Below are 14,805 nucleotides of genomic sequence, written 5' to 3'. Positions count from 1 at the left end.
CGATTTCGCCACATAGATAACTGAACACGTTTAATTTGGGTGGGAATATAGAAGTCTAGATATTTACAGCTCTTATGATCTATCATTGTCTGGTTAAAATGATCGCATTATACACTGTATAACATTCATTCTTCTACTGCATGTAAATGCAGTAGAAGGGTGAATGTTACACAGTGTATAAAGCATACAAATATCAACCGCATGTTAATTCTTCGGCGACACACATGATTGAAAAAAGTAAGCTTTTTATTAGCCGAAACCTTCATGAAATATATGTTAAAAAAATATTTCAAATATTATAATAGAAGATGCCTGAAAACATCATTTTTTCATTACACTTTTTTAAGACCATTTTTTCCATTCATTGATTGGTCCGTCACTTTATAGTAATATCTATTTATTTTTTACTAAAGTTTTATTCGGTTAATACCACTATTAGTTTTTCTGACTACATACAATATTATTTATTTATTTTAACTTCATGTACAGAAAGGAAATAAGTTAATTGGCTGGCTTATTGACAAAAAGTAATATCTTCCAACCAACTAAAACTACACACTGCATCGTATTGAAGCATAATTACATTGATCGTTTATTGAATATATCGTGATCATTCTTGCGCTTCAGGTACCAGTCCCTTGTAGTATCAAATAAATATTAAAGAGAGAAAAGACTAATGCTATTTTTGAACCCCCGGGGGATCGAACCCGGGACCTCTAGCATGGTAGCCAATTGTGCTAACCATTACAATACGGAGTCGGGAGATTTGTCCATATGCAAAACAGTAAACATAAAAACCTTCAAATGGTTTCATGGGTAAATTTATGCGTTCTTTGTAAAATACTACATGTCATTTGTGAAATAACGATATTATGGATTTTCAATATTTTATTTTGTTTGTTTTAAAAATTAAAACCAGATATTTGTATCTCGATTTTCGTGAGAAGGAAAATTTATTTTACATCAATATAAACTTCAGCCATGGAGTAATCAAATCAGTTCTCCAATTTAAAGTCAATATTTATTCAAATTTATTGCCGGCATCTTATAAATTTTCAAAGTTGACAGGTTTTTCACCACGGCTTGTTGAAAAGTTTGTTTCGAAAAAAGATATTTGTTTTTGATGATACAAATGATGAAAAGTAGATATTTTAATGACCTACCGACATCTGGTGCTATTCTGTAACTTATTTCTCGATGTTTAAAAAAATAACAAGATATATTATTCTTATTATTATTATTATTTTTTTTACATCTCACCAATAGATGTCTCTAGTGAAGTTCTAGTGATTCATGAACAAGGTTTCTAAATTGGTTCATATATATAGAACTTCCAAGAATTTGAGTAGTGTGGTTGTCAATAATGGGTAGAATTGGTGAATGTTACACGTGTGTAAAGCCCCGTAAATGCCCAGACTTCCATATTCTTCTTCATCTTTGATGAGATGTCAAAAAAAAATATATGAAAATAACTCCTGTAATTGGAGATAATCCAGATTTTGTGAACAAGTATTTGGACACACTCAAAATGTTGTATATTATTCTTAATATTTACGAGGATTGGGTACTGAGAATATGAATATTTCTTCTAGCAACATTGTTGGTTGTGTTTTTATAACAAATTTTAAAAAAATTTCAACTTATGCTTTATTGTTTGCTTTCATTGGTTTCTGGCTTCGGCATTTCATTTAAATAAACATTTTTTTAGATTTAAGACGAATATTTTATTTACAATATTTCGAATTTGTCCATATCTTTGCTCATAAATCTTGGTTTATCCACTGAGAAGTTATACTTATTGACATCTAAATCTAGATAAAGATGAATATGGTAGTCTGGGCTTACAACCTGTCAAAGGTTGGTTTTAGTGATCTTTTAACACTTAAAATTTACCTTTATACCTATGATTGACAACAACATTTTTAATTTAAAATAGCGGTACCCAGCCACGCTATGGCTTTGTATGGGTAAATAGAAATAAAAAAGGTAACACAAAATTCTATCAAATTTCATTTCAAATCGCTTGTGAAGCAATAAAAATACAAAAAATCTAATCATTGAAAATGATAAATGACAGCACTATTAAAAAGCACGCTTTCTACTATGAGCAATATTTTATTTTGCATGTGCTATTGTTACGTTCCACAGATGGTGCTGCCATTGTGATAAAAAAGGTTTTTAAAAATATTTTACCTGTCAGATAAGCGCGTAGGTATTCGAATTAAACGTTGTGTCAAAATTTTGCGTGGCCAGAAGATAGATCTCAAGGCTCCAGAATATGCGAGATTGGACGGGTATTAGTATCATTGCGGTGCTATTTAGAGCTGCCTACTACAGTGACAATTACTCTCAAGTGATGGTCGACGTCGAGGGGACCTGACATGGCACATGAAGGAGTTAAAATGAAAAAAACAATCATTGAATAACTATAAGAGATTTATGGTTTTTAATAAACGAATATTTTTATTTACAACATTTTGAATGGGTCCAAATATTTGTTCACAAAATCTGGATTATCTTCCAATTACAAGTTAAGAGTTATTTTCATATTATTTTTTGACATATTATTTTTTGAATGTTACACGTGTGCAAAGTGATCATTTAATCTAGCCTATGACGGTCGTCAGCCCCGTAACCCAGACCTCCATATTCCTCTTCGTCTTTGATGAGATGTCAAAAAATAATACGAATATTTTTATTTTTATTTATACGGATGTGTTAAAAAAACCGTTTTAAAGATGCAATATTATTGGATTTGCTCCAATGAAATTTTTAATAATGTATTTAGTTTTAAACGTTTGTATTGTAAAAAGATTTTGAATTTTTTAATGTACTTGAAATATTCGTATTTTATTTAGTCTCAAATAATTACCAATATTAAAAAAAGTAACAAAAATATAGTCGTTTGACATCACTCTCAAATAACAATTCCCAACTGTTCTACAAAGATGTAATTACATTTAAAAAACATTAAAAAAAAACTAATTATGAGTATGGCTATGTTATAAAATGACGATGTAAATATTGTATTCAAGTTATTTTTTTGACAAAATAAATATACATACTCATGTATAAAGGTAATTAATTTGGGTTATAACAGAGAAACATAACTACAAAATGATATAAAGAGTATAATTCACACAAAGGAAGGCCGACAACGGTTTTTATGGGAACCCCACACGGTCAGTTTTTTGCACAATGGAATTTGCATGTAAAGAATATGGCTCAGTATAAAATTCTTCTCTGCAAAAATTGTTGGAATTCAAGGTATTTTTATTTGTGAATAAAAAAACCTTTATGTTGTTTAGATTCCGTAGGAACTAAAAAATGAGGTGTGTTAATTTATTTTGTGACTGTAGACCCTTTTCGCTCAATGGTGTCTAGGCAAATTAGCAATTAGACTATAGCAAATTGATGCTGTGTTAAATTGATAGTTAACTATGTGAAGAAGAATTAACAAGAAACGTTGAAAACAATTATTTCTCTGTCATTTAAACTCCCACCATTTTATCATAACTAAATGTGACGTTAGTACAAATCTAGCTACAACCACTCACCTTGTGTGGTTGCCTTTAAAACTTTACAGTGGAGATTGTGGACCCTGTTTCAAGTATTTCAAACTGGGAGCGAGGAACTGTCGAAATCTTTTAAACTTTCATTCCGAGATGGACTCCAATACTAAACAAATTACAATTCATAACACACAAATAACTAAATGCTAAAACAAATCTGACTTTTGCATTTCAGAATTATTCTCATGTAATACAAGAAGGCACTTTCCAGCAAAGCACACGAATCACAATTAACACACTTTATGGAAACGTACAATAGAAACAGAAACATATTAAAACTTTTTTACACTACCTCTTTTAGTAAAAATAATTTTGATTATTATGGAAAAAACGTCGTACAACCTGCTTCCATTATCCACAAAGTCGTTTAAAAAAGTATAAAAGAGCTATTCATAAATGGATAATGGAGGCAAGAAGATCTGAAATAGATCGCATCATGCCATGTCGTATTTGATTGCATGTCATAAACCCGTTTCTTTTCATATAGTTTTATAAATAAGTATTGCAAATGTACCCTCAGCGTGGGAAAATACAGTTAAAGTAGATCAAAATGTTGATATATTTACGATGAAAAATAAATAAATTCATTGGTTTTATCAATTGATTTGGCAGACATTTCGTGATATTTTTGTCAATTTTTAATTTAAGTTTTACGTGGCAAATATCTAACTACCTAACTAAAAACCATCACGCCGTTTCCCCGCAGGGGTAAACAGAGAGAATTGAACGCCACACCAATCTGTTTTTGAACACAATATTCTCTTCATCCACATTCATAGACTTTTTTATACAGACACGCCAATTATTTCGACTCCTGACCTGACCAAAAATGGTATTTAACATGTTAAACATAAATTAAATACATTAATTTTAATACCATTAGTACAAAGTTATAAGAAAAAAAACACTTTATTGCGTAGTGATGTAATATAATATGTAACCAATGTTGTAAAATGCTATTTTTTGATGGTCTTTTTCAAAACAAAAATGATGAATGAAGTAATTTATTTTTTGGATTCTTTATAATGCGGAGGAGAATCTTTTAAAAACCCGTATATATAGAGTTTGTTATATCCAATATTTCTCCTTTGTGGTAATCCCCTTATGATCGATTGCCCATAATGACACATTTTTAAAGGCACGAGACATTTATTCTTATTAGAGAGTATAATAAAAATTGAAATATTCGAATATGCTGTGAGCATGCAAATAAATATATCGATGAAATAAGGTCGTGGTTAGGAAAAAATCCAATTCGGTGATATGCCCGAATTCCCATAAACGATTGGACTGACGCATGACGTAACGTAATAGGTAATAAAATACGGGGTTTAAAGGTCGGAGGAAAGGGATCATGAATAAGAAGATTATATTGAATTTCTAACATTTTCTTAGGGGATGTTTTGAATTCCTTTATCGGTACATACGACTGTGTACATGTATTTATAGGGGAAGGTATTTCGCCTTGATAAAAAACTGAACAATTTTCTCCCTTTAAAAATTTCTACGAGCGTGAAGCAGTTTTATTAATTTTTCATATTTTTATTTATTACTTTTAAAGAATATTTAACTTCAACATTTTAAGAGTGTCCAAATTCTTGTTTACAAATCTGGGTTTCTCCACTTAGTTGTTTTTATAAAATTGTTATTATATTCACATCTTAAGGCCCAATAAACGATACTTTCTTAATATATTTTTAAAAATAAAGGAATAACCAGCAAAGCCTCTATTTTTAGACGCTTGTCTGCAGATAGGAACGTAAGGATGGGGAAGGTAAATATGAAAAATGACCAACACAAAGACCAATCGAATTTTTTTTTTCTTGAATTCATTTTACAATAGGCGGAAATCGAACCCGCGACGCCAGTTTCGCAGTCGAGCGTCTACCCAACTACGCCACCGCGCAGTTGATATTATTTAACCCAGGTAACATGTGACGTAATTGATATTTTTCTTAAAATACCGTTTTTAATTGTAAGCATAAGTTTTTCTTTAAATAAAATAATGTTTTTGAAAAAAGAGATATTAATTAGCAAGGAATTAAAAAATATAAATATATATTTTTTCAATATAATTAAAAAAAGGGTCTAATTCATTCGATTCAATTCGTCGAGATTTCAGCCTTAAAAGAAGATGAAGTAAACAATGGAAGTTTGGGTATTCGTAAATCTTACGACCTACCATAGGCTGGTTTAAGTGATCACTTTATACACGCGTAATATTAATCATTTCCCCCGCGATTAATGAAAATAAATTATTATATATTGAATGAATCGAAATAAACAGCACGCTTAAATGAGTTACGATATAGAACTCATGTAATTGATGATATTGATATAAAAGCAAACCTAATATGTATATAAACATATAAACAGGGTATTGATCATTTGAACCTTTGAATAAAATAATCTGTATTAATATATCACTTTCCATTATTATTAAATATATTATTCTTAAAGCAATCCCTAGAAACTAATCGATCTTCCTTGTGAAGTTATCTCGAAAACAATATTATATATTAATTTATTACGTTAAAGTAATGTTATAAAGATGGACGTGAAGCAATCTCCGATGCTATTTTTTTTAAAATCACAACATAGATGAAGACGAACATGGAAATCTGGGCATTTACGGGGCTTATGACCGTCATAGGTTGGTTTAAGTGATCACATTACACACGAGTAACATTCATCAATTCTACCCATGATAGTTAACCACACTACTCAAATTCTTGGAATTAAACTAACTAATTATACTGATCAATTTTGAACTGTTTGAATTAACTAGAATTTTACTGGGGACAACTATGATGAGATGAGAGTAGGTTTTTATAAAGCAGAAACTCTTTAATTTGTATGTGAGGTCCGAATCCAGGATTATATTCACATACTCAAGAAACGCTAGAAAATACCCTTTTGATTTTTAATTTTAGCTTATAATTTCACCAGTAAGTTTATTTACGACATTCTGAGTGTGTTCAAATACTTTTGGATTATCTTCAATTAGGAGTTATTTAAAAAATTGACATCTCAACATAGATGAAGAAGAATATGGAAGTAAGGTCATTAATATTTTTATTTATTCATTTATTATTTATTTGTATTTAATCAAGCAAATATTTAATTTAAAATATACAAAAATGTGTGCTAACTGGGTTTTTCCATGCCAAGGGAGCATTTTAGAGTGCTTTTTATTAAGGTATTTGATCAGTAATTCGTCTCTCATGAGATTATGGACGACAAAGCTGAATAATACAATCATTTTAAAATTCAATCACCTCCATTATCCAATTATAAAAAGCATTTTTAAACTTTTTTCATGACTTTATGGATAATGGAAGTAGGTTATACAGTTTTATTGTGTAGTATTTAAAATTCTTGTAACCAAACAAGGTATACGTTTGATTTTGTTTGATGTGTTTCTGTGCTTTTATCTTTTGGGTCTTTGTATATTTTCATAAGGTATGTTTCAGTTATTAAGGATGAATCGTGTATTGTTTTGATAGGAGATGAATTTGGTGATTTAAGTGAGTAATTTTTAAATGCACGTGTAATTGTTTAAGCGTATAGTCACTAGACCGTCATAAGTTTAAATGGTGAAATGAGTTTTTTCAACAACATTGACAGTGTCCAAATACTTCTACAAATATTTTTTCCACAATAGTTTCTCCCGTAAGAGATGAATTACATTTTTTCTCAACATAGATGAAGAATGGAATTCTTAACCAGATTAACAGGTCGTCAGTCCTGTATTTACACCTTGGTATTACACTTTGGGTTATCTAGGTATCAACCCAGACTTCATCTATGTTGAGATATTCAAAAATGTATTTTTACTATGTAAAAAATATAAAAGTTCATTTAATCTTATGATTATTTTGTAAAAAGTAACTTTTTCTGAATTGTTCATGTGGAAAATACTGATCACTACATTTGTGATTCATTTCAATACACGCATGAAGAGCTAACCCACTTGATTTTTTCAAAGCTCTCTAAAATATTTATATATCCTGTCTTTTGTTCTCAAGGCCAGAAGAGTTCTGTATCTTTATTACCTTCTAGATATCTTGCAGTAATGATCCTTCACGGACAAAGAAACCTGAAAACGGTACCTTCAAGAATATTGTTTGTAAATAAGCTTTATAGTTCTTTATGTTTTTCGCATTTTATATGGGATAACAGGAAGTAAACATCACCCCCATCGTGTAAGGGGTCTAAATAATTGAGAGGGATCGTGAATTAAAAAAAAAAAGTGATCGTTCACGAAATTTGCACTAAAAGGATTGGATCATATTACCGTTCGATTAATTTATTTTATTGGTTTATGTTGATGCTTAAAGCTTGTCTTTTAATGCCACTCTTTTACAAATCTGAAAATTGTATATTTTTAAACACAAAATTAAATTAAAAATTCGTATATAAAACTACTTTTGAGTTTATTAATGTAATCATGACTAGTTTCGATACCATTTGTAATTCTTGAAACTAAAAGTTTAATTTATAAACTAAAAAGTGGTCTTACACAAGTAGTTTATTTTTATATCTAAATTATCACTTTATTTTATAATTAAATATAATGTTAATTTTTAAGGTACTACATACAAGTATCTGATATGTATATGTATATGATTATTAAAGCAGGGTTACAGTTATTATAATTACAAATATTTATTTGCTGTTTCTTTATAACGCTGACAATATTATAAAAATACACGTAAAGTAAAACCTTTACTTTAATTCTCATCTCAAATTATTAAGTTGGGAATGTGTCTAATACCCAGTCTCTATAAGACTGGGTCTTTACTTGGCTTACGATCTGTCATCGGCTGTCTAAATCAAAACCTTGTTAATACATCGACTTCCATTTTGTATTTCAATGACTTCTTACTTTTTATTTATATATCAATAAAAAAACCTTAGTAAAAACCCTATGTGGAAAATCCAGCATGTTTAAAAAATTTGGAGACACTTCAAATGCGTAATCTTTTTGCCTTAATTACATCAATGTTAAATAATGAGTGTACGAGAAAATTTAATTAGTAAGGTAAAATAGAACCTAATTATATTGTATTGTGTCTAATTATATTGTTGCGAAACCTCCTTAAATCGCTGTTTCATGACTTGCGACCAAATAATAATGTATACTTTGAATGTAATTATTTGAGTTGTTGTACTGTATAATTGCGTGAGGTTAGCTGCAACTGAAATAGCAAATTAATTTGAGTGAATATGTAACTTATCTAGCACCAATGTTTTCCCATGATATCTCACCAGAGCTTTAACATTGTTTAGTGCTTCTGTTTCTCAAATATACCTCACATTAAATGACAAAATAAAATATTTTCTAATCCTCGAAATTTAAATATAAGAGAAAAAAGTATATTTTTCGTCTCTTTTAATGTTTTATTCATATTTTGATGCCTTGAGGCATTCCTTATTCATTTGAGCAACAGGTAAGATTTCCGGATTCCCATTTTCATCCACTTTTTCGGATGTTTTATATTTTTTACCATTCAAATCAACTGCTTTCAATCGAAATCATTCAGCAAGGCTGAAACTGAAAAATCCATTAAAAAATATAATCATTTTAAAACAAAATGGAATTTATAACTAAGTGTTTAATACATTAAAAATATTTTTTACTTGAACATTGATTGATTGATTGATTGAGTATTTGAAATACTTGATCAGGCCAAGTTTTCCTCGGACTTCCTCTACTTCTATTGCCAACTACATTTGCCTCATAAATTTGATTTTCTGTTCTTCTTTCTCTCATTCGATTCACATGCTCAAACCATCTCAATAACACCTTTCTCAATTTTTTTGATAATGCTTATCTCAGCCGTGCATTATTTCTTTATGCAATTATTCGAACATAAATAATTTAGTCTAAGTATTCCAAAACTTGTCTTTATATATACCCGTCAATTATACCGACTCCTGACCTGAGAACATTCAAGTATTTGAAACACTTGATCATGCCAACCGTTCCTCAGTTTTTCTCCGCCAATGTATTCTTCCTCTGTATTGGAGAAAAGATAAAACTGATGAGTTTTGTTTTAAATTTAAAATACGGATAAACATAGCACATTAAGTATATCGGAAAACGTATTTTCTAAAGACCTATTTTTACTTTATATAAATTTGCATACATTAGAAAAGCGATATTCAAGTTTCAAGTATCGAAACTAGTAAAATATTCTAAGATCTTTTCTTTTCTTAAACATTCTCATTCTAGTTTGAAGATCCCGTCCAACTTTCAATAAACTGCCTGAGCAAGGATACCGAATTGTTCAGAAACGTTTCCAAGTAGTTTTCTACCATCTCAAGATGGGATAAATATTATTTTCATTCTGAGTTTATATTGGTTCAAGAGATTTAATAATATCTGGATTGTCATTTTTACTATACCAACTAAACCGTATAAGCTCTCAATTTTCTTTTCAGAAGATTAGAATGGGTGAAGGGTTTACTTAAAGCAATCGAGTTTTCTAAATACATTTATGAAATGCTGTGATGCTTTTCTTCTTCTAGCCATATTGCAAATAATGGTGTATTGGCATCAGATTAAGGCTGTGTTATCTTTATAGATGACTAGTTGATCAGCCTTGGATATAGGGTACCATAATTGATTATTTTATTTATTTCAAACATTGAAATAAAGGGTTCTAAGATTTACATGGCGTGTGTATGATATATTTATTATTATTATTCAATGGTTTTTTTACCTTATATTTATTTAATATAACCCTTGGATAGTATTCCAAGCGCAAAGTTTAATATATTTCCTTCAAAACGATACTATGATACTACTTATATACGATGTAATGCCCTTTGCACCATTAGGTGCGAATAAGGGTTAAAGTTAAGGTATACATTATATAGCGTAGTGTGAAAAGATTAAGAGAAATAATAAAAAAAGTTAAAAACAAAATGCAATTATATATTATTTCGAGAAAAAAAAATACTTTGTGTTCTGATCCACTCACATTTTTATTTTATTACTAGTAATAAATGCAACCCTGAAGAGGGCAACAGGTTGTTGCCGAAACTAGTTGGTTAAATAAAAATGTGAGTGGATCAGAACACAAAGTATTTTTATTTCTCGAAATAATATATCAATATGATCCACAAAGTTAATGCTTTCAATATTCAAAACAAAATACAATGAGACTAGAGAAATTTATATACACACAGATATAATATCAACTATAATCAACGATCAACCAAATATTGCATATATTTGACGCAGTGCCTCATGCAACATTGAGTGCGAATGAGAGTAAAAAGAAAAATATTTTTTCAAAAATCAGGATTAAAGGTAATTGTGATTTCCTCACAACCATATTGTAGCATTATTGTGCAAAAATATATGTACCGAATGTAAAATTCACATTTACGTAAAACACATAAATTAGAAACTAAAAGCAAAAAAAAATATATTACATATTCGTACAATCTCGGTTAAATTTTTCCGTAAAATAATAACCAAAAAACGTGAGGGCAGGAAATGTAATTTCAACGTGTTCATTTATATCCAAGAACGAAATATATATATTAAATTTCTCTGAGAACATTCACAAATTGGGAGATATGGGAAGCTTATTGTATCTAAGAACTTTCATCTCACCGCCTTATAAACTAATCTTGGCGCGGGTGGATTTAATCTTTTTTCTGTATTTCTTCAGGTGCCTGAAATTAAATTTTACTGTATTTTTACTGCTTCGAACTCCTCCTTTCAACGCACGCGAAAGTATTCCCCGAGAGCAAATGATTATTATTTTTATACTCTTTCAACTTTTTACACTATTTTTGTTCTTTTTGGAGTCTTGAGTCGTAAATGTTGGATTTAGTAGGTATCCCTTTCAGTTACAATTTATATTATTTTGATACATATTATATCAAAATATTTATTCTAGAAAATATCGTTATTTTTCTGTTTTAATTTAATAATTTAAGTCCTACATATTTCTTCTGTAATTATCAATGAGTATGTATGAGCCAGGATTTTTTTAAATTTTAAAACTGTGTTTACATGAATTTTTCCAAAAATTGCAATTCCATTTCATTACAATCAATAAATATGTCAAATTTTATTTTAATAACACTTCAATTTTAATTATGAGCACAAGTAGTTAAAACATAAATTACATACATATTTTTACTGCGTTTTTAGTGTGTCCAAAATTTACAAATCTGAGTTTGTCCACTTGAGAGTTATTTATATTGATATCTTAACGAAGACGAAGAAGAAAAGGAATGTCTGGGTGTTAACAGATATTTTTACCTGTGACAGGTAAAAACACGTTTTGTTGAAAAAACACATTATTTGACCTTTATGGCAACGCCAACTGTTGAACGTAACAGTAACAATAATAAAGATTTCCTGAGTGGACGGCTATTGACACTTAATAATTGAAAATAAACATTTCATTGCAGTTTCACAGATTTTTATTGCATCACAAGCAGTGTGAAATTTAACACATTAAAAATGTGCTTTCTGTTCTCTTTCTCTAGTATTTGATCAGAATCAGCCATGTGTAACCGGATAGAGCTCATAATAACAATAACTAAATGTTGGTACAAGTTTTACTGCATCTATAAATTAAATGTATTCGTTAAAGAAACTTAGAAATAAAACACTCTCCTTATCATCCATTGTTTACTTTGTGTAATACCACTTTAAAAAACATTGATTTGGGACTATTGAAAGTGCATTTCATTTATTACCATAACACAAAGTTAATTTTCATTTTATTTGTTCAGGAACTATACAGCTTACATAAAAAAATATAGTAAACAATAGTTACATTAATAAAAACATTACATTACATTAACAAAAATGGTTACGTTAAAAAAAGCTAATTAAACAATTCCACATTTATGTTATAAAACTATTAAAAAACATTCAGTGATTAAAATAAAGGGTATGGTATAAAAAATAGATTAAGCAGGAAGGAGAAGGAAAGGAGAGGAATTAATGAGGGTGGTTAAAGGATTTTTTTTTCTAGGTAAGAAGTTTAAAAATAAGAATATATTTATAAATATACATACATATATATATACATACACATACATACACACATACATACATATACACATATACATACATTTACATATACAGAAAAAAAATTGTCATGCACCATTCACCCCCCCCCCCCATAACATAACTAGGTTATTGGTGGAGAGTAAACAGAGTATGACAACTTTCTAATAACCTCTTTTTTTATTGTAGCTATGCTTTTTCCAAAAATATCAATTTCAAGTTATCAATGCTTTTAACGTACAAAATAAACTTAGAAATTACAATTATAGTTTCACGTTGATTTTGTATATCAATTCTCTCAACTTAAGCATAGAATCACAATCTTGTAAGTTCCCACCATTTCACATCACGGTTCCTTTCCTGATTGCATTGGTAAAGAAATTGCATTTCCCAACTTTGAGCCGAGAGAATTGACTATATTGTGAAACACGATATTTTTCTCTCTACAGAAAAACGACATTAACAATTGAAAAAGAATCGTCTTTTTCCATCACACGGAATAATACGATGGAATTCTCCTGTGTACTAAAGGAACGGAATAACAAAGTGTGAGCTATTTGTGCTTTTGAAAAAACTTGCGAAATAGAAAACGTACAGCTTTATGAATTTCTTAGCAAGGTTTCTTAGACTGTTTTCATTGTATGTAAAATATACTTCGCTATACACGAAAACAACAACGCCATGTAAGACATTTTTTTCAGTTCGTCCTTGTGTAATTACATATTATTGTATATTAAAAAAATGTTCGCATGGTTCAAATTAAGAAATTACCGAACTTGCTCCTCTTTTTTTTCTCTTTTGACATTATAAGCGTATATTGTAAAAGGCAACTGATATATCATATTTGACTTTTTTATACCTTTGTTTCACCATATATTGTTGTCCCTCTTTATAATTATTTCTATATCAATCAATCACCATACCCAGTCCCTTGGATATTGTTATACGGAGCAACTACTGCATTTATATGTGCGTGTACATATGCATGTGCGTGTGCGTGGATAGGAAATTTTAAAATATGCTTTATTTAAAAAAAACCTAATCCGACGTTTTAACTCAAAACCACAAGATTTTTATGAAAGGGGTATTGAAAAATTGAAAAACAGATGGAAATAGACAATCAATGATTATGGCAATTGTATTTTATTCATTGTTTCGGCATTAACTTCGTGGTAAGACATGTTACAATGATTAAAGGAAACACAGTTATTATTCAGACCTGAATGATGGAAGTTTAGTTTCTGAAACAAGTAGTCTTTAATAAAACTCAAGTGGTATAAAAACAAGTATTTCGTAATTTTATTTCAATTTAATTTTTAATCATGGCAATTGTATTTCGTAATTTTATTTCAATTTAATTTTTAAAAAAATACTTTGAAATTTAACAGAACAATTTACAATAATGAGTAACAAAAAAAAGGTATTTGTAACATTCCATTTACACAATTTCACATATTATGTCATTAAATATAAATACCTGGAAGAGGGGCGGGAGGAAGGAAAAGGGGAAAAGGGAAAGATCAAAGCCAAGTCCAAGACAAATTATTTTTAAATTGGGACACACCACGAAATAAATATCGAAAATGTACACAAAACTATGTAACAAAAAAATGTATTTCAATACTACAAAATAATGGTTTAATTCATGGCCCTTACCCAAGTATCTATTGATTCCGAATCGAGAATATCCATTTTCAAGAGGTATATATTTTTAATTACAGATATCAAGAAGTCGCACGCGTTGGGGCGCGTGTGCTCGCTCGTGGGCGTAGAGGGTGGGCACGCGCTGGGCGGCTCGCTGGGCGTGCTGCGCGCGCTGCACGTGATGGGCGTGCGCTACCTCACGCTCACGTCCACGTGCGACACGCCGTGGGCGCAGTGCGCGCTGGCGGACGCCATGGGCGCCTCGGACCCCGACCACGAGGGCCTGGCGCCCTTCGGAAAGGTGACTATTCATCATTTCAATTGACGAATCGTCACTTCATTTCCGTTATTTCTAAAACCCATTTATTTGACTCTTTAGTCCATTAACTTACGCTTACCACAAAGGGTTAAAGCACCTTTTTGAAAATAGGCTTTTTGTAAATTTAATCCACAACCCTCGCTTTTGACAATATCCCTTTTTTCTGATGAGGCTCATTTCTATTTATTTTTAAAATACCAAGTCTATAAATTTCCTGCTTCAAT

The 14,805-nt window shown here is 30.0% G+C and overlaps 1 protein-coding gene across 1 annotated transcript in view; it reads left to right on the top strand.

The window, feature by feature from the left end:
- LOC148311974 (dipeptidase 1-like) overlaps window positions 1-14,805 on the top strand; it is a 121,542-nt gene that overhangs the window by 86,915 nt on the left and 19,822 nt on the right. The window contains exon 4 of the mRNA XM_088278030.1: window positions 14,340-14,563. Within this exon, the coding sequence (XP_088134156.1) occupies window positions 14,340-14,563 (224 nt within the window). The remainder of the gene's footprint in view (window positions 1-14,339; window positions 14,564-14,805) is intronic.

The sequence above is a fragment of the Brachycentrus maculatus genome, unplaced genomic scaffold (genome assembly GCF_059751285.1).
Source record: "Brachycentrus maculatus isolate JH-2025_06_01 unplaced genomic scaffold, ASM5975128v1 h1tg000054l, whole genome shotgun sequence".
NCBI classification, from domain to species: domain Eukaryota; kingdom Metazoa; phylum Arthropoda; class Insecta; order Trichoptera; family Brachycentridae; genus Brachycentrus; species Brachycentrus maculatus.
This window is presented reverse-complemented; position numbering and strand designations above follow the sequence as displayed.